Source organism: Epargyreus clarus, unplaced genomic scaffold (genome assembly GCF_041222505.1).
Source record: "Epargyreus clarus isolate Ecla_fem2 unplaced genomic scaffold, WU_Ecla_fem_2.2 ptg000018l, whole genome shotgun sequence".
NCBI classification, from domain to species: domain Eukaryota; kingdom Metazoa; phylum Arthropoda; class Insecta; order Lepidoptera; family Hesperiidae; genus Epargyreus; species Epargyreus clarus.
Window position 1 is genome coordinate 7,954,654 of NW_027332226.1, and position 21,861 is coordinate 7,976,514.

The 21,861-nt window shown below is 33.7% G+C and overlaps 1 protein-coding gene across 1 annotated transcript in view; it reads left to right on the plus strand.

The window, feature by feature from the left end:
* The window catches only part of toc (toucan), a 113,009-nt gene that overhangs the window by 5,988 nt on the left and 85,160 nt on the right, over nucleotides 1-21,861 (plus strand). Inside the window, exons 2-3 of the mRNA XM_073082652.1 lie at nucleotides 16,769-19,200; nucleotides 20,088-20,224. Coding sequence (XP_072938753.1) covers nucleotides 16,769-19,200; nucleotides 20,088-20,224 — 2,569 coding nt within the window. The remainder of the gene's footprint in view (nucleotides 1-16,768; nucleotides 19,201-20,087; nucleotides 20,225-21,861) is intronic.

Consider the following 21,861-nt stretch of genomic DNA (forward strand, 5'->3'; position numbering starts at 1 on the left):
GTTACATTTGGTTCTTTTCGTAAAATCGTTTATACGTATAAGTTGAGTTGAGAAGACAGAAATAATGTTGGGCAACTCGTATTCTTATAGGTATTTTTTTTGCTTTAGAGCAGACGACGTCTCCACGTCCACGTCTCTCTGAATATATCTATCTCCAAATTTTAAAGGTAAAGTAGTTCTGTACAGCTTTTAGTACAACTATTTTACTTGGTTGAATCTGATAATATGTACATGCAGGCAAACAGCAGCTCCTCCTTTTTCGAATTATGTACATTAGTTTATAGCCCAAATGCTTTAGAGGAGACCTACGAGTATGTTGCTATGTTCGGACCTATATAAATTATTGCGAAGGACTGACAAGTGATTATAAAATAGCGCTGACGTTTTTACTAGGTTCAGTACCTTAGATATCATTGTTTCAACTGTCGTCTCCCAAGGTTTAACATTTGCCTATTTAGATAAGAATATGTTAATACGAAATCTTGCATTCACAGCAATCACAGTTTCACCGAACGGCCCTCAAATCAACAATTCGAAGCACTTGCGTGTTTTCTCTTCGTAGGTACATTTCACTAAACCTACTTTGAGTTCGTTATACCAATTCGATTTCGTGTACGAATGCGTGTATAAATTATGCGATAACATATTTAAGTATATTTTGATTGAGTGGTTTTACTATTTATAACATTTTTTTTATGGAGACGAGCATGCAGTCCACCTGATGGTAACTGGTTACTGCTGCCCATGGACATCTGTAATCAACCCCAGATAGGATTAGATATTCCTACTTGAGGTCGGCCACAAATGCGCCGCTACTCTTGAGGGTTAAGCTGGAACGCCTCGGAAAGTATGTCTCCCTTACCACACCCTTCAAGCCAGAACACAGCAGTGCTTAACACTGCTACGTAAACGTTGTACATATTTATTACGTACAACTGTGCACTACGTAAGATAGGGATATTTATTTAGTTTGCGTTTGTGGCAACCCTTTAATCGCACTGTTGGGTCCTAAAAGCGCGGAAGTGCACATGGCGAGCGGTCACCCATCCAACTTCCGTCCGCGACCGACGTTGATTAACTTTTTATATCGGTTACGGTGTACACAAACCGCAGCTTTACGTTTACAGATATTGGCACAGACAGTAGAAATTACTCTCACTAATCTATATGAGTAGGTACAAAAGGTTTCAAATACTTACGAGTAATTTCCATTTATTGTAATTTGTGTCAGTTTATAATGAAGCCCAGCATTTTTTATATTGATATATAGATGCAACCTCGACTATTGTTTTGGTATACTGATCAAATTGATATGGGGCTACTTTTCAACGGAACTCAGTAAGGTTAGTGACGCCGGTCACCATAATCAGCGTGAAAAATAGTTATGGCGTTATGGTTACATTGATGGAGTCCATCCATTGTTTATTGTCCTACGTTTAACGAACCTTAAACAGTCTGGGTATTGCAATAGTCTGGAACTGCTAATTTTTGGCACCGACTCTCTTCAACTCCTTAAGGCTTGAAGGTCACATAAACATTATTTTAATAGTGTATTCGAACAAATTATTGGCAATAATCCATAGTTCCATACTATAGTTAGGTACTTCGAATGTACAATATTGTGCGAATACTTAATATTAAATACAGAAATGGCCACAATTGATACAGTTAACCACATTCACAGCTTCCTGCACTAATCAACATTAGAGCAGCCAGGTGAGGTATACAGGGTGAATTTTCAAACGGGCCTTCAGGGCCAAATCCGGATTTATAAGGATTAGTGAAAAATTCAGACAGGACTTACGAGGCCGATTTTGCTAAAAAGTAAAACTGCATCATTACTTTTTTTAAATATACTCTTTAAAATAGACACTATCAGATAGTGGAATAATATAGAGGGTGTATTTTTTTCAAAATGAACTCGTTCGATTCCCGGCTAAGGAAAAATATATTTTAAAAAACGAGGGATGCAGTTTTAGTTTTTATCAAAATCGGCCTCGTAACTTCTTTCAGCATTTTTCGCTAATCCTTATAGTTTTGGATTTGGCCCTGAAGGCCTATTTGAAAAATTCACCCTGTATACCTCAGTCCTTGAAATTTTAGGAAATACCCCTTGTTCATCTATGGGATATCAAAGACGATCGCTGTCAATGACGGTAAAAAATATTTGTAAAATTTAAAATTTAATGTTTATTCGGACATAAAATTAAAATCAAAAGTGGGAGACCGAAGCGCGTTGGCCTATGTGTCATACGGTATTTATTGATATCGTTCGTTAATATCATTGCCAAATTTTTATCGATAAAAATGTATGATAGGCGGTTATGCAGGTCATTTATGAACGATGCTCAGACCGGCGCCGCGCACACTTTATCTACTTTTACAAAACAGAAGCGTCGAGACGCAACGTAATACAATGACGGTGTGCCGCAGGCGCGCCGCTACTGTGAACACATTAATCAATAATAAAAGAAATTTACTTGTATTTTCCTTCAAAATACATAATTAAAAAGGATAAAGGATTTATTTTCGACACATCTTCTGAACGAATGTTAAGAATAAGATGTTAACAGTGATAACTCTACAGATGTCGTACGTAAGATTCGATTGAATAGTTATATGTTTAAGATTAAATAACACTTTATTTATATTTGTTGTCGTTTTTCGTAATAGGTCTCAAACTGCATGCGTGCGTGGATTAAATTTGATAATCATGAATCGAGAATTTACTTTTATCAAATGCCGTAATGCATTTGACATAGTAACCGACCAATAATGTAAGTAAGTCGTTTGCAGCCGGTCCTATTCAGACGATTGTTTTTGCTGTTCATTTACACATAATTAAACTAATCAATGCCTGAGAATTAATACAAATGTCATTCTCACATCTCCAATAGATTTTTATAATATTACATAAGAAATGAGATAGAGAGAATGAGTAGATTAAATGATTCAACGAATTGTGGAGAAAGTTATAGTTTTTATATATTTTTTTATTTGAATTGTCTCTCTAAATAAAATACGTGTCTAGTAAATAGTAATACGCCTGTCTGAATACGAAATAAATTGGAATATGGTAGCTACAAAAAGAGGCTTTAAGAGCTTAAGACAAAAGAGCCATTTCTTTAGAGGTCAAAAATAAAATTTATCATTGCCAAATGTTAAAATAAATCGATCCGTATGCATATCGATATCATTAAGAAGTTGAATGATAAATGCTGAGGATAAATGAGTAATGTGGATATATATTTTTTATAATATTATAGGAGTAGCAGACAAGCATGCAGTCCACCTGGTGGTAAGTGGCTACTGCCGTCCATGGACATCTGTAATCAATCCCAGATAGGATTAGATATTCCTACCTGGCTTCGGCCACAGATGTGCCGCTACCCCTGAGGACTAAGCTGGAACGCTTTAGAAAAGTATGTCTCCCTTGCCACACCCCTTAAACCAGAACACAGCAGCGCTTAATGCTTCTGTTATGAGGCAGAAATAGGTGTGGCGGTGGTGCCGCCGGAGTCGAACCACAAAGGGTTCTACCACCTTCCTATTTTTTATTTATACTAAGAAAAAAAAATAATGTACCTATGCGCATAGTTACATGTACAGTTGTTATCTAGTTTTGTTTGTTTAAATATTCTGCAGTTTTTAATGGTTTTTGTTCTCGTGAGAGGCCATTGTGTCTAGATCTAGAACCATTATATTCTCGGCGGTTAGGACATTTTTCACACGATCTTATGTTCTAAATACTACTGCGGCAATCTAACGGTTAATAAGTTTTTGCGGTCTTTCGTTTAATAACATTTCTCACGAAAGCACATGTCGTAATTACTCGATTGTTGATTTTGATTAACGAAACTTCCTAAAGACGTTTGTTACAATGTAGTACTCACATTAACAGTTGAAACCTTTTCTCTTCTTTGTTCCAAGTATTTTACATGTTTATTATATCTTTAGGAGTTGATTATTTACTGAGATCAAAAGAATAGAATTTGGTAATTTAAATTCCGTTGTATATATTTTAAATTGTAAATAATTTATTTCCTCGTTGTAAAAGCTTTTTTAGTATCTTCATCGTTTTCATCTTCGTACAAATATTTTTGAAATTTGGACAGCTTTAATTTTTATGGCGGAATGAAAAAAAACTTTTCAAGAGAATAATTGTACATGTCCCAAGCCAAACCAACCAGTCAAATAGTGAAAAAGTTCAATCAATCCTGATTCCGATCAGTACTTCACGTGTATAGTATGTAATCAAAAACCAGCTAAGTACATGTGCCCGTCCTGTGTCTTCATCCATACAGGTTTCTTACACGATCTCAAGCTGGCTTTAAACATATACATATTTACTTTATGTATATACTATTCACATGAGTTTGAATAAGTACTTAAATGTTCTTTGGAAATACATTTATTTATTCAAACTTTACCTTAGAGTTGTATATGGGGGCTCAGTGTTATGTGCTTTGCAATAATGTTAAAGCAAGTATTGCGAGAAATTCTTATATAGGTGGACATCGTTTCAATTTGTCTCACTTATAACTAGACGTCGTGAATCTGAATTTTTATACTCAAAATAGGTCATAGTGTGATTACGTTTGTTATAAATATTTATAGTCTACGATACATGTTTTTGTAGTATATTTAAGTATTTATTATGTGTTGAGTCATCGGAGACATGTCGTGTATACCCATAGAAGGAGGTATGAAATTATTCCGTTTATGGGTTTAAAAATGGCAGAATTGCTCTATGTAGCTGATAACGTTGATTGTAGATGATTGAATTAAAGTCTTTTGCATCATCCGCCTTATTACATCATCGTGCAAAGAGGTATCAGGTCGGAGTATGCCTAGTGAGGCCTTGATAAATTAGTTTTATCTTACACAGGCAATTGATAACAAGACTAACTGGCTATGGAACATACTTTAACAAGGTTACCAAGGTTGAGAGTAAATAAAAATTAGGTACTTACAGAAATCAAAGCAATTTAATTCATATCCTTTATAAAGAAGAGCTAAACCATGCGCTTTTAAATGTAAAATCAAATAGGAAATAATTGAAATAACCATTAAATATATTTTTGTGTAAAAAGCGTGTGAACAATATATAATTGCATTTAGCAAGACCACAGATTAATAACAAGACGAGGCAATGGTAATATATTTCTGCCTCATAACAGCAGCGTAAAGCGTTACTGTGTTCTGGTTTGAAGGGAGACATACTTTTCCGAGGCGTTCCAGCTTAGTCCTCAGGGGCAGCGGCGCATCTGCGGCCGACCTCAGGTGGCAATATCTAATCCTATTTGGCGTTGATTACACATGTCCATGAGCGGCAGTAGCCACTCACAATCAGGAGGACTGCATGCTCGTCTCCTACTCCTATATTATAAAAAATAACCCTTTTTGAAACCTTGAATACCCAGAATTTTATGTTTAAAGAAGCAATTAGTAACTAATGATCTCACATGTCAACCTGTTCAAAAACTAAAGAAACAAAAACATCACGCACGTGAACAATGCGTTATCGCAAAAAGGAATTCTTATTATCATTGCCCGTGATGGCACGGATCCAGTTTAGAAGCAGCCACGAGGCGCCATAAACAAGTTTTTGTGTTTTTATTGTAGTGTTGAAATAATTGACCTTTAAATATTTATTCAGAGGTCGAAAGATATTTGAATGAAACGCGGAATATTACTTTTAATATCTGCTTGCTTCCTCAAAAAAACTTCATGTTTTATGCATTTTAACTCGATAGTTTTTTAACTTTGTTTGAGTTAAGAAACATCGCAAAACGAGTTATTAATACGTAATAAGAAGTTTTGAGGCTTCTCTGCGTAAGTTATAACGTAAGATTTATTCGTTTTCTTAACATAGGTAATCTTGTAAAATATTACATAATAAAATATCACAACAGTACAGATATCTGACATCCAATTACAAGATTTACATTACTTTATTAATACTGACTTTATCAATAAATACATTGATAACAATCGATATCATACATGATGAATTAATTAAGGACTTGTGTAATTACTTCCTTAAATATTATTTACTCTTCTAAGCATTATTAAAATTGCAATATAAACAAAATCTTAATTTATTTATACTTTGGGAGCAACTGACTCATGCCACGGCATACAAGAAATCGACAAAGTCTTGTTTTAAATTTTTGAACACAAAATGTATGTTCCTATAGTTCCCAAGTTTAGGTCTTACTTTACTATGTTACGAGTCACGACTATAATACATATTCTACAAAAAACATACAAAGGATAAATGACAATAAATATAAGGCAAGGTACCTTAACAAAGAAGATAACTTTACAAATATTTAAATGACTATTGGTAAGAATGATATATATTTTTATGGCTGAAAATGTAGCAATTCAACAGATAGATGACGACATTAGAGAAACCGGATTTAAATAATGTAGTCGTATATTACAAGCACTAGTTAAATATATATGACGTCAAATTATTGTGTCCTTTGTTTAAAGCGGAATTAGATAAGTGTTATAAATTGTACTATAATGACATAGGACCTGGGCGACTAAGCTATGCTGTGCGTTCATTGACTCTGTGTCATCAGGCAGATATACATATTGGATACTAGTTTTTAACTGACTTCAAAAAGGAGGAGGTTATCAATTAGGCCGGTATCTTTTTTTTTTTTTTTTATGTATGTACACGAATTACTCCGCCGTTAGTGGACCGATTTTAATAATTCTTTTTTTATTGTGTAGAGACGAGCTGGAAGTTGGTCCCATTTAAATATGGTTAGGATCCATCGATGGGTTCTGGAGAAAATGAGGGGAACTCCTCCACCCATGTAAATATAACAGCCATAACTTCGCCGTTTATGAACCTATTTTAATGCCTTTAATTTCGTGTGTGGACAATTGCTACAAGTTGGTCCCATTTAAATATGATGAGGATCAGAATGGGTTGTGGAGACAAAATATATAACTCCTCAACCGATGGGAATAATTGAGTTGTGTTTGAAGATATTTGTGTAGGTTCTAATGAAATTACAAAGCCAGTTCATATTAGACACGCTGTTTACATGGTTATCCAACGAAATATATTGAGCGCCGACCTCAGAAATATGCACTAAACCAACATTTATTTGAATTATTTTTTACTTTGTAGTGACATAGAAGTCGGTTGTATTTTTTGTTATTTTTTTTTATACCAAACGAGCAGGCAGTCTATCACATGTTAAGTGGCTTCTGCCGCCCATAGACAGCCGTAGCCAATCCCGGATAAAATAAGATTCCTACCTGACATTAGATAGTGACTATCCGCTGACGTCTAAGTTAGATCGCCTCGGCTAAGTATGTTTCCCTGCTCACACCCTTCACACTTGACAGTTAAAATAATGTTGTAGGCTTCATATTCTATTTCAAACAACAAATTGAAAATTCAAACCCGACCACGTAAAAATAGCGCTCTAAAAAGTAACAAGAAAATAATCTTACAGTGATGTTCAAAGGATAACCACGGCAACATTTTTTGTGATTCCTATATAGATAATGTTAGAAAGTAAAACATTATTTAAATACAAAAGTAATACAAAATTTAAAAGCTATTTCAGAGAAACCAATTATTAGTAGGTTGACGGGTATAAATGTACACGTGAATTTCTTGTTAAAGTTATAATATGTAGGCTTTTATCAGGAAGAACGGTTTCTACCACCCACATTTTCAATGTCTAGAATTGAAACGTGTCTGGGTCACTGACTCGAGTCTTGTACTGCGGTGGTAAGTTTTGAGTTTTAAGTTGCTTTAAAGAATATAAGTGAAATTAAATATATATTTATTTTGTATATCTAGGCCTGCTACTACCGGATCAGAACGCGGCCTCAAGTATTAGAATTGCGCTTACAATCGTTTCTTGACTAAAGTGTTTGTTACAGATATCTATCTATGATTCCAATGGCTTCAACGCCAAGACGTGGATACGTATTTTGATGTTACTATGATTTAATAACATTTTAGTGATCCCTGATAGAAATCTTACAAATCTAAATCTTAACAGTAGTAACCTATCGTATCCAAAAGTACAATGTCTAAAATGAAATTTTAGATTAATGATTATATTTCAATATACGAGATATAAATAATTCTATTTTTTTAATATGTAACATATAATAAGTTGAGCAGTATGTACCTACTATACATACATATATCGAAGAACCTAGTCCAGCCCAGGCTCCAGAAGTCGAGGAAAAGTAAGCTAGTCCTATTTGATTTTTTTTTGTCACATATACTATGTGGTGAAAACAGAGGTCAAAAACTCGTCTATGCTGAGGAGAGCTCTGGACCCCAAAACCGCGTTTTGTACATCCATGACCCTCATTGTATCTCCAACGCTTCCATTCTTCAGAATTATACACGATTACTATTCTAATAACATAAACTAGGTAAATACGTTTAACACTCAAAGGCAAGATTTCACTTCTCCGTACGAGTATCTTATCTGAAGGGCGTTCACATGACCAAATAGTTAAATGATAACAACTGCAAACTCAAACATAACTAGCTATTTCATTTAGATATGCACATACGTAATTTTAACACGTGTATCCATTATTTGTTAATGCAAATAATTATTTATTATAATGAGGTTTAAATGTTGGTAACACACGAGTACGAAAATTTCATGTTGTGTGTAGTAATAATAAATAATGCGATTTTATGAATTGTATTAATTTTATTATTTAAAAATAAAACAATGTTTTTCTTTTGTAATGTAATTTATTGAAATGGTATGATTATTTTACCGTTGATATTTTTACCTACAACTTCTTAACACGTTAGGGTGCTGCCACACTGCTGTTTAAAATGTTTACAAACGTTAGTAAACATTTGTTAAGAAACATATGATCACAATGTTAGAAACTATTTTCATGTTAGATGTATTGATAATGTTAGTAAACATTTCTAAACTAGTTAAACAAATTGTAATAGAAAATGTTTGGAAACATTTTTAAGCAGATACTTTTTGCAACGTCAGTTTTTTTTACAAAAAGAAAAACTATTTCTTGTATTTTTCCTTGGGTTAATAATACTATGCTTAACATCATTTCAGTTCATTATGATTGGTGTTTTAACAATTGTTCATTTGCACTAATAATACTGCCTATATAGAATATTCTTTAAGAAATATGTCCTACTAAAATCTCAAAATTGCAATATCGGAAGTAATTTAGATAAGTAAACAATGAAGTCAAACAAAGTGTAGATTTTTATCAGCCATCAGTATATAAGGTTCTCTTCAACCTTATATACTGATGGCTGATAAAAATCTACATTGTACAGAGTTGCATATAACAATGGTGATTAGGACATTCCTCGGTTCGATTATCTAATAGAGATTAAAACCACTTGTTCGTCCATCGTTCCACTGATACATGACAATCCTTTTACATTGTTAAGATTAAGTCTGTATCCTATACCTACTGATAGCGTATCGCTTGTGAGTTACTGAAATGTACAAATCACGTCTGAAAACGATAACAGATTGATTTACGAAATCAGGATTTTTTTACGCTTGTTAATACATTTTATTAGCGTTTAGAAACATGTTTTTAAAAATAACGAAAATAATTAGACATGAAATAATTTATGTTCATTTATAAAATGTATTCTGCTTTTGTAAGGGGTCATAATTAAGGAGTAATAGTATAATTTCCATGGACGACGGTAATATCCTATATCAAAGTTATATCAAAGTGGACAACAATCTAGTCTGCTGAATCCATTTCATTCAAAAATAGGTATCGTCATGTGTACTGAATTTTAAACAAATATAAAGTTTATGAATTAAATGACGTCTCCAACCGTAAACATTAACCATTTAGTATTTAAAAAATGTCAGTTTAACGCATACGTTTAATTAGCATTGCGATCAATTCTACGAACTTTATATATAGTATCTTGCAATAAATTCTTTTCCACGTGTTTATAGTCCTTCCTTATATACTTATACAGTTATCTACATTATTCCATGTATTGCAGCCGAGAGCTAACAAATCCATTCGTTTTTTACCATTATTAAAAAATGTTGTGCCGTCATATAATAATAACTACATTTGTTGATTTGTTAAATGAACAAATGTGCCTATGTATTATAACTCATTCAATATTATATTATTATCATAAATTATAGATTTGTTTTCTTCAGTTTTTGGATACCATTAGAATTATTTTTCATAAAAAAGTAAACTACTTATTGTTTAATATGGTACCTTTATAATTATCCTAAAATTCGTGCCTTTAAGGTTAATTATAATAAATCAGCGCGGGAAATCTTGAAATATGTTATAGGTAGTATTACAAAGCAACTAATTATAATACAATGGATTATTATTACTTAGGTACTTAGGTATGATTTTATTAAAATTTGAGGTAATAAATATGACGTTATTGCTAAAATGTCTGTTGTAATGTAATCTGAAGGTGGTAGAACTCTTTGTGGTTCGACTCCGGCGGCACCACCGCGATTTTTGCCATATAACAGCAGTGTTAAGCGCTGCTGTGTTCAGGTTTGAAGGGTGTGGTAAGGGAGACATACTTTTCCGAGGCGTTCCAGCTTACTCCTTAGCGGCGTATCTGTGGCCGACCTCCGGTTCGAATATCTAATTCTATCTGGAGTCGATTACAGATGTCCATGGGCGACAGTTGCCACTTACTAACAGATGGATCGTCTGCTACTCCATATTATAAAAAAAATGCTATGAATACAAACAAAGTACCTATCTCACGTATTATAGGGGTGACGTGCGGCACTGCGCTTGATTGACTTTTATTCAAGCACACACCCATATGCACACGCATGTGTGCATTTATGTACACTTACACGCATGTGCGTGTAAATGTTTAAGTGTACATACTACACACGCGCACTATGACACATGTATGTGTGAGTTATATGTATAGTTAGTTTTTTTCTGTACACTGAAACAGATATATGGCGTGCAGCTAGGTGATTAACAATTATACTGTGACTTATGGCATAAACAGAGTTGGATTCAAAGACGGGTAAATATTTATGAAGTAGCAAAATATATATTTTTTTCTGCCGGCATAAAACTAGGTAAATAATTGAAAAGTCATATATTATTATTTACTTCATTGCGCAGGCTTATGCGCATTAACTTCAATACAATATGCAAAGTCTGTTTTGTGGAAATGAATTACGTAAATTAACATTCTATTATTAGTATGAACGAGTATATAACTATTGTTTAGTTCATCTGTTAGAATATAAGTTTTGAACAATTCTTGTAAATTGCAAAAACAATTAATGATCTCAATATCGTTCTATTAATTTTATCAGTTACAAATTTGTTAAGAATCACTAATTAATCAGAGTTGTTTATATGTAGATAATTATCTATTAATATGTTTATTGGATAGCCGAAGTAGATAACACTCCCTCGTATATCGGTTACTGATATATGTGATCAGTGATAGTAATATATCTGTGGGCCACAACGCTCTATTTGTTATCGGTCTTGTGTGTGTGCAGGTTAAAGTTTGATGAAATTGCGTGGTGTTTCGATAATAAGTGTAAATGAGCCGCCTCTAGGGCTGTCAACAACATTTTTTTTTATATAATTCGGAAGGCGTCAACAGCATTTTTTTTTATATAATTCGGAAATTGCAAGAGAAACAGCATGTATGTTACTATTTTTATGCAATAGAAGTACTAACGGGCTTTGTTGCGCTGTAAATATCGTGAATACCTGTTACATATCAAATATATCAATTAGCCTAAAATTAGAAGTTGATTATATATACTTTGCGCTTTGGATCTCACTTTATACCTAAGGTCAACTTCACTTTAAAATGCGTGCATGCCCCATGCCTTCGTACCTATTAAAGTCTTATATGTGTCCCATGAAGATTGAAATACTGCTGTTATAAGCCAAAATTTATTGCAGCAATAAATACTCGCAGTAGTATTGCTGCAATCCAGCCACGGAACTTTTATTGCCTTTGTTACATCTACAGTAATGACTACTTCTAGATAGCTATAAATAACTTCGAATTGATCTGTAATCTATGCCCGATCTCAGGAAGTGATGACGTTGACACGCAGACGCAATACAAGATGCAAGACGCAAGTGATCTATTATTCACGTCCTTTACACGCGTAAATAACAACTTTAGTACTGTTTTGCAGCAGACATTTGTTTGCATGTCTAGATCGCCGCTCGAATCTTGTAGACAAGGTTCCAATCCTTAATGGCATAAATCAGAGTATCCAAGCTATAGTTTAGTATCTCGTGTTAGGGATGACACAGCTATAAAAAGGTAGATGAATCTTTAATACTGCATACTTGAGAGATGTATAAAAAAATCTCAAAAGTATGTGAAGTCTACCAATACCCACTCGGCAAGCGCGGTGGGTTATGGCTTAATCGTTCTCATTATGAGAGGAGAGGGTGCACCAGTGCGACAATAATGGGTTGATGATGATTATTATAGGTAAATAGTAATTTGTTTTTTAATTATTCGTAATATAATTTGAAAAGTTATTACCACCGCTAAGTTTTCCTCGAACTTTGCAATAAATATTGCCTAAATTAAGTCCCCTTCGCAAAATCTATGTTATGGTAGAGTCAATTCTGCCCAAACCAGCTTAATTATTTTTAACATAGTTACGAACAAAGTTCTATTTTAAATTATAAGTATTAATACATTAGATTAAGAGTTATTTGGAAACTCATAGATTAAAAATTAGTCCTAACAAGAAAATGTAACCAGTTTTGACAATTGAAATAGTTGCATAAAAAAGTTTTGCCACGTCTCGGTGCTAAAATGTCCCTAAAGTATTTGAGATACTTATTTCTTTATTAGTTATTTATTCGTAAATTTTCTCTAAAAATGTTTTTTATGTGTTGAGAATTCAAAATAATAACTGACAAATCAGCCTTTTCTGGCTTCATTCAATTTCAAGGCGGCGAAGTATCTGTACTAATATACGTGGTAACTAAAACAATATCTAAATATAGCACATATTAGGCAGCCCTAGCAGCCCGCAACAATCAGGTTGAAAAGTTGCTAGTTACGTTCTCAGTTGCTAAAATGATTCATTTGTCTACACTGTTCCGAATAGTTCCGATCATTATGCTCATTCGTGACTTTGCGCTCTGATACTTATCTCAATGTATTGTGGAAATTTCTGCTCGTAGCCTCCTTATTAATAGCGGTTATTGCTCAATCAACACACCTATTTGTAAAAGGAATCGTTATCAGAAAAGGAGTACAGATCAAAACGATGGTAATAATACGAGACTAGTGAAATTACCTACTTAAGGAGTTATTTACGAATTTGTGATTTTCTACTTTGAATAATTCATCGTTGGTGACTTTTTAAAACTTTGGCACCAATTATTAAAATGGAAAACCAAAGCATTATTAACGACAGTATGCTAAGAAGGAAAAAAACACTGTTGTTTGTTACAAAAATATGTCACGAATCTGTATATAAAATAAAATTACGTAGGTACGTGAGATCGATCTGTCTTGAGGGCTAAACTCGAATGAACTTTACTTAGGGTGGTAGGTGAATAGGGTGGCCTTAGTAATACCTATCGTTTACGGGCTTGGGTACCGAGAATAGTACCTATTGGTTAGAATATTAAGTAGGCTAAGTAGGCCTATTCGTACCTACATAAAAATGTTTTCATAAAAATATTATCTCATACTTTATTTATTTTTTTGTATAAAATATAATTAAATGGTAATTTAGAAGCAACTGTACTAGCTACCTATTGTATAAGCACTTACTGTTTTGCATGTTGTGACTACCTGTAAATGGAATTATGTGTACTAAGCTATATTACTTAAGAAAATAACATTGTCAGTCATGTATGACATATAGTTCTGTTGGTAGCTCTTAATAAATTTAATAAAATAAATAAATAAAGTCCTTTAAATATGTATCAATCGTCGTCAACTCATTATCCTCGCGTTGCTGAGCACAGATCACCTCTTAAAGTGAGAGGAGTTTAGTCCATAGTCCACGGCGTTGGTTAAGTGTATATTGATAGATTTCACACATCTTTGAGAACTTTTTCAGACATCAGACGGGTAGGTTTTCTCGCCATTTTTTCTTTCGCCGTTAAAGAAGCTATTAAAATGAAACTATTTCTTCGACCAAATTACAATTTTTATCTTTCCCGCGCAAAATAAAACTAACGCCAAGAGCGTTTTTTTTCTTTTTTTATACTAGTGCATATAATCGCGTAACGCATACAGCCAGTGACTATATAAATGGGCACTTATTATATTATAAAAATAACACTTCATCAAAATAACACAAAATAATTAATAAAAATCTTATATATAAAATTCTCGTGTCACAATGTTAGTTACCGTACTCCTCCGAAACGGTTTTACCGATTTTCACCAAGTTTTATATGCATATTCAGTAGGTCTGACAATCGGCTACTATCTATTTTTCATACCCCTAAGTGATAAGGGTTGTCCACCCTTAATTTTTTTTATTTATATGACAACACAAAGTGTGCCGGGTCTGCTAGGAATATATTTCTAACACAACTGATAATTACCTAATTTGTATGGAAGCAAGTGGTATTACATACAAGCAAATGATAATTAATGTTACCATTATCAGGAACAAATTAAACAAACGGTTTCAACTGTTTATGTATTAGTACTAATTATCCAATCGGAATATTAATTGAGGAATCTGATAAGGTCATTTCCAAAAGTGAAACTCCCGTTATTAAAGTTCAATTTTTCATTAATTTAAAGTTGGTAGAACGCTTCTTAGTTCGTCTTACGTGGTACTACCGTGGTATTCCTAATAACAACAATGTTAAGTGCTGCGTTCTGGTTTGAAGGAAGTGGTAAGGGAGACTTAATTACATATGCGATAAATATTTACTTAGTACGTAAAGTTAGCAGCGTATCAGTGGCCGACCCCAGGTGGGACTTTAGTCCTATATAGGGTTGTATCAAGTGGACTGCATGCTCGTTTGCTACTTCTAAATATAAAATGAATTATAATGATACAAATAATAATATAGTCCGTTTAAATGTTCTAGTAAGTCGTGTTTATACAATGACTGCATTAGAATCACCGTGCATGACGGCTCCCTGAACCGTGGTGAGCAACATATTAGAGGGCAGACTTTTAGAATGGCCCCGAGAACGCAATAATCAAGTTTTATCCACGAATATTACAAGGACAAAATGTAATTATTTATCGCCATCAATCCATTACTGTCCCATTGCTGGGCACGGGCACCATGGTCAAGGGCGTATTGGTACACTTCATATACCTTTGAAAACTTTTTTAATATTTCTCAGATATGCAGGTTTCCTCACGTTATTTTCCTTCATCATTTAAACAAGTTATAATTAATTTCTAATTCGTATTTTTTTAGATCGGGATATAATTATCTGAGTCTGAGATATTATTATCAGTCCTGAGACCTATATTATAACATAATATACGAGTATTTAGTACATAAAGATTGTAGGTATTCACATTTTTAATTTGCGCAACATTCACAAGTTATTAACATTCGTTTTCGCTTTGGCAGTCTCATTAGAAATTTAAATTGATCGTAATATTTATGCCAGTAACAAATGATTTTGAAATTAATGAACGAGTTCGAACGTTAAAATGTGTTCGTATTCCGATTTCCTATTACTTAAGCCGGTTTAAGCAATATATGCATCAGATATCGATACGGATTCTATTATTTTTAATCCATTCGCTATTAAACTTTTAATCTTTACGACAATCGACGGAAACTTTAATATCGAAGCGTACTTATAATAGTTTTTATTAGTAGTCTGGGATTAGGATCAATACAGGCACATTATGTAAATAAATTCAATTCCTTGGCGGAATATAGTCTGGCTCTTCGAATCATGAATATCAATTAAAGTTGTATGTTAACATTGATAACTAAATAGTCTCGAGTAGAAAATTCAATATTCATGCCTTATAAGTCAATATTCATGCCTTATAAGTATTTACGATGTCTGACGTAAAACACATTGTAGATACACCTACCTAGGTGTACCTTTTCATTACGTTCCGTTTAATGACATGATATAAATACGAGTATATAGTGTGTCAGTTTTATAAGGCAATGCTTTTAGACCTTGGTCTATCTTGATTGAGTAATGCTTTATTATTTAAAAAGTCTAGGACTTAGAAGGAGACCCTGTAACTGATACTCCTCTTTTCAATTTATCTCAAAACATACTCATTATCATACAAGAATAAACATAAGAAAGAATCTAAACAGATAATATTGGTTAAATTGTAAAAATAATGGTTTAGGTGTTAAAATAAAAATAAAATGTTAATCGTTATATTGTAGGTACACAAACATTTTGTACGTTTAATATACATACTTAGTTGAATTAAACTTCGAAAAATATGGTTGTCGTGTCTGTCTGATGTGCCTTTGTTTTTGTAAGTGATTACTTTCTGTCCTTGTTCTTCGAGCTCGAAATGAGATTATTTACTTGATTAGTTATTGGTTATTACCATTAATTTACCTCGTTTCCTATGTTTACGTAGCAGTACCTAGTTCATTACTTAGTACTAGTATTCAAGTAACAGACCCTAAATAATTTTCCTATCAAAAATCGTTAGTATTGCAGATATATTTGTCAAATATCTGATATCCGATTGTTTTGATATATTTGTAGCTTAATTTTGCTCTGTAAAGTAAAAAAATAATTTGTGTCTTAACTTTGTTTCAGATTCCCATTGATAGAAATGGCAAATCACGATTATTAGAAATCCGTGGCTCATTTTCTCATGATAACCCCAGATTCAAAAACTCGCATCTCGGAGCAGTTAAGATGGCAGATACGGGTGATAATATGGAAATACGCCCCAGAAAAGAGGACTTAAAAGAAAAAATATTTTTTAAACCTTTTGCAACTTTAATACCTAAAATGAATCTTAAATTGGAAAAAGTAGTTGAACAGAATCCAAGAATCTTAGACTTGCGTGAAAAGCTAAATGAAATCACAAAAAAGCAAGATCGTGGTGTTGATAAGAAAACCAAAAGTATTATTAATGATATTACACAGCAATTAGATGACGATAAAGATCGAGATGATTCTGGTCCATACAGCCTCTTATTTGATCTTCAAACAGATCCATCTACGTCTTCTAAACAAAAGACTGACACAACATTATGGAATGGATTGGAAACAAAGGAAGCAATAGCTGATACTAAACCACAAATATTTTGTACCATGTCTAATCACAAAAGTGTCGATAGATTACCGAATGTTTTAAATTTTGATGATAAACCTATGAAAGAGTTTGAATATTCCTGTGAAAAAGATCTTTTCCTCAACAAAAAAACATTCAATACACATTCACGATCTGATCTTTGTTTGCAACTTAAATCTCACATTCACCCTCGAACTTTGGAAACGAATCTGAGTCCAAACGATAATTCAATCAGCAGAAATAACGAAGAAAATTCTTTAGATGATAGTTTGGGAATTTTGACACCGGATCAGATGGATGATATATGTTATTTAGAGAACGCATTTTCCCCAACAGTGGAAGGTCTACCAATTTTCTGTGATAATAATGAGTGTAAGATATCTCCAGATAACGGGGACACTCCGTCAACTGATAAGACTGAAAGTAACTCGGCAGCATCGACAATACAAAACGACGGCTTTGAAAATATTCATATGAGACGTAATATGTTTAATTGCTCTTTAGCACCAATAGCTACTTTGGACGCTATAGAAGGGATTAATATCGATGACAAAATTGAAACGACTTGTTCGAATGTGTCCTGCCCTGTCACAAATGTTAATGAAAATACTTTCTGTATGCCAGAAGAGCAAATGTCGCAGGAACAGTTGGAAGATACTACTTCAGACCATATTGATATTATGAAAGAAGAGTTTATACATAATTTAGAAGAAGAGTTTCTACCATCAATACATGGAAGTATTCTTGAACCAGCTAGTTCTGTTGCTGACACGACAGTTAATTTAGAAATACCACTTGACTGCAAGCATGGCAGTTCTATGATTACTAACAGAATAGAGCAGACACCTTCGCCAGAGGAGTTACCACTTGACAGTTCTGATGTTAATGGTGAGATCAGTACGTACTCACAGTTCTCGTCCTCCACATTGCACGACTCGCAGACATATTCCGACAGCAAAAACGAATATCCAAAATCAATGGAAACGTCTAAAGTTTCTAATAGTTTTATAACTAGCATAACGAGTATCACAAGCCTAGATGGATATCAAGGTGATGGAGAAATGTCAAGACCAGTTAGTAGAAGTGCTGATCACCCTATGGGACCTCGCGAAGATGTTATAGATATGGACTGGCAGAATGTACCTGTGACTAGAAGAGTAGACCCTATGACAGATTCTGACTTTTTTACGGAGAGCGATGCTGATGGTTTAGATGAGCACATACAGAGGGGGGATAGGAGAGCACAAGTTATTGACGGTGCTTTATATGGAGGTAAAAATGGCAATGGAAATCCACCTTTGATTGTTAATAGAAGCGAAGACTCATGCATGGAATCCAGTGGGGTTTATACAGATTTTGAAAACCATCGAGCATCACCCGTCTTTTTAAATGTTATTCACGACATGTCACCTGATTCTACAACTTCAACACGTTCAGATTGCAGTCAGAAAAATATTAACCCTAGTAAGACGAATATGTATTTTACTCCCCTGGAAGATACCTTAGAAGAGCAAAATTCTGAGATTTTACACATAGTCGACGAGGATGAGACTCCAAAAAATACAAGTAAACGAAATTCTTTGAACAGTGACAAAGATACGAGACCTAACGATAAAAATAAGGAAGAAAAAAGGAGCTTCACATTAAAAAAATATAAAATGCCTAAGCGTGATGTTCCTAGCAAGCTAAAAACAATGCTAGCCAACCGAAAGACTGATGCTGATAATAGTGTACAAAGCAGTCCAAAAGCGGTGAAAAAGAATGAGAGACGTGAAAGTTTTTTGAAAAAGAGCACAATAGATCTCAAATGTGATTATAAGACAAAATCGTTTAAAGATATTAAGTCAAAAGTTGATTGCTCATTTTCCTTGCAACGTTCTCAAACTGCATGCAGTGTTACAAGGATGTTGAGCTCTAAGTCCAACAGTACAAATACTAAACCTAAAAGGTAATATTGAATTTATAATTCATTTAATTGTCATATCGCTTATTATTTATTTAATACGCTTATTATTGTGTCGTTGTACTGCTATCTGTAATATTTGTTTAATATTTGCTGTGTTTTATTTATTTTACTAATTATGTTGTGCTTAAAATTATTCGTTACGTAACAAAAAGTAAGCCTTTGGCGATATTTATTTTATATGATTTAATTTTTTATGTATTATAAGTACAATATTCTACAACCGTCTAGACAATATAAAATCTCGTATTCGAAATTGTTACAAGTATTACTAAGTGTTATTAGAAATAACTTCATTTCTAATAATACAAATACATATTTGACGACCCGCGTGACGGAGCGGTCACCATACCGGTCTGACGTGGGGAGGGTCCCGGGTTCGATCCCCGGCCAGACAGATATCTAAATGATTAATTTAGGTTTCTGTTTCTGGGTCTGGGTGTTTGTGTATTTGTCTTTGTGTGTGTCCATGGCACCCACGATACAGGGAATCCTAGTGTGGGCTGTGAGTGTAGAAAGCGTTATTTTGTTATTATATTTATTTTTTATATATTATTTTTTATATTTGTGCCTTATAAAGTAACTAACTTATTTAGTTTAAAAAATAACTAATTTTAATATCTTTATGAGACGCTAATATAATATGTACTTAGTATTTACATGTGTTAACCATCTTATGACTCTTTGCGAGTACAGGAAAGTTAGAACTTCTAAAGTTAAAAATTAATAAGTCTTATTTAAATAATTCACATTTATAACACTCAACCTGCCTATTAAATAGAGAATATTAAAAAACAGTACGGTATAGCCAAACACACACCTGAATAGTTATAATAACGTAATTTAACGTACAAGTGTGTTTTCTATTACAGCCGACATATTCGGATGCGGATGGAGCTAGGATCAGCGAATGCTAGCGGCAAGAGCAGCCTGCACAGCTCCCAGAGCGACATCAGCGCCACCAGCACGCCGCTCGGGAAACACCCTGCCACCCGCTTCCCATTACTGAGTAAGTGAAGCCTCTTGTATCGAAATTTAAGCTTTTTTTTGCCTTATGGTCGTTTATTTGCACCCTTATATCTCCGGTCTAAGTCAACCAATAAATATACATTTTAAAGTTACAACAAAATGTGAAGTCTGTAAAATTGCGCCTTAAATGGATATGTAATTTCTGTTTTTATATGACTTGACAAGAAAACGACATTTTTTTTTATAATATAAGAGTAGCAGACGAGCATGCAGTCTTCCTGATAGTAAGTGGCTACTGCCGCCCATGGACATCTGTAATCAACCCCAGATAGGATTAGATATTCCTACCTGAGGTCGGCCACAGATGCGCCGCTACCCCTGAGGACTAAGCTGGAACGCCTCGGAAAAGTCTGTCTCCCTTAAACCGGAACACAGCAGCGCCTAACACTACTGTTATTAGGTAGAAATAGGTGTGGCGGTGGCGCCGCCGGAGTCGAACCACAGGTTCTACCACCTTCAAACATATACGCCTAATAAAATGATAGCGGCAATTCGTCGATCTAAATGTTTAATCATAATAAAAATTTAATAGCAATTATTCTTTTTATAATAATGAATCTCGAAATGTTTAAATTGTTGTGTTATATTTTGTAATGCGTAAGCTTAAATAAAATTTTATTGCCGGCTTAGACGTGCCAATCGTTGGCCTGTATTCTGCTAAAAAACATCAGTACCCTTACCATGAGTTTTTACGTTTTGACAAATATTGATTACGTTTTGATAAATACTGTTTTGGTATTTGATTTGATTTGATTACGTATTTGCCCATACTATTTCCAATCAGTGCCCCTAGCCGGCCCTAGCGGATTATATCAGAACTTGGAAATTGTATGGGCCAACGTAAAAACTCATGGTAAGGGTACAGGTACCCAAGTACAAACGCCTACTTTTGTTTTATTGAGTGTATTAATAGATGACACTGAATATTATAATTACGTAAATGCATAGGAAAGGTTCGTTGCTGTGTAATATATTGAGAGTACTTTTGTTTTTATTGAAAAATTGGGGTAAAGCATATTCGGAAGGATAGAGTGTTATCGACGAAGGTGTGCTTGGTATTTCATGGGGATAGGTCCATTCTCAAAAAATGAATTTATATTTGTCTAAAAAATTGCATTAAAAAGCACATTACTTAATCAATATCATCAATATCAATCGCCATGCAAAAGTTTTAGGTCTTTAACGCCTGTACGATTAGAATAGCACCAACTTACGCTGCCGTATAGCTAGTTTGTATCAGGCTCTTGCTAATGTAGAGTTTCTGTAACGTCTTTAAATTCTACTGTACTCCTTAAATTATCTTAAAGAACTTTATTTCCTTACTATGTAATATTCTTTAAAGTTATTGATTGAATTATCATACGATTATAATGCCTTACAATGCACCGGAGGATCTGACAACAAATACTTGTAGCTAAACCGACTCTATCATCTTGTTCATAAGAGTTATATTAGTTTAGATTATAAAAGTAATATAAAAGTCTTCGGCTATTTAAATAGCATACCTTAGAATTCCCTTAAACTACCGTAAATAAATTGCTATGAATGTTATCACATTAAAAACAATGGAAAATTTAAAATACGCAGACACTCTAATAACATTAACTTAATTATCGA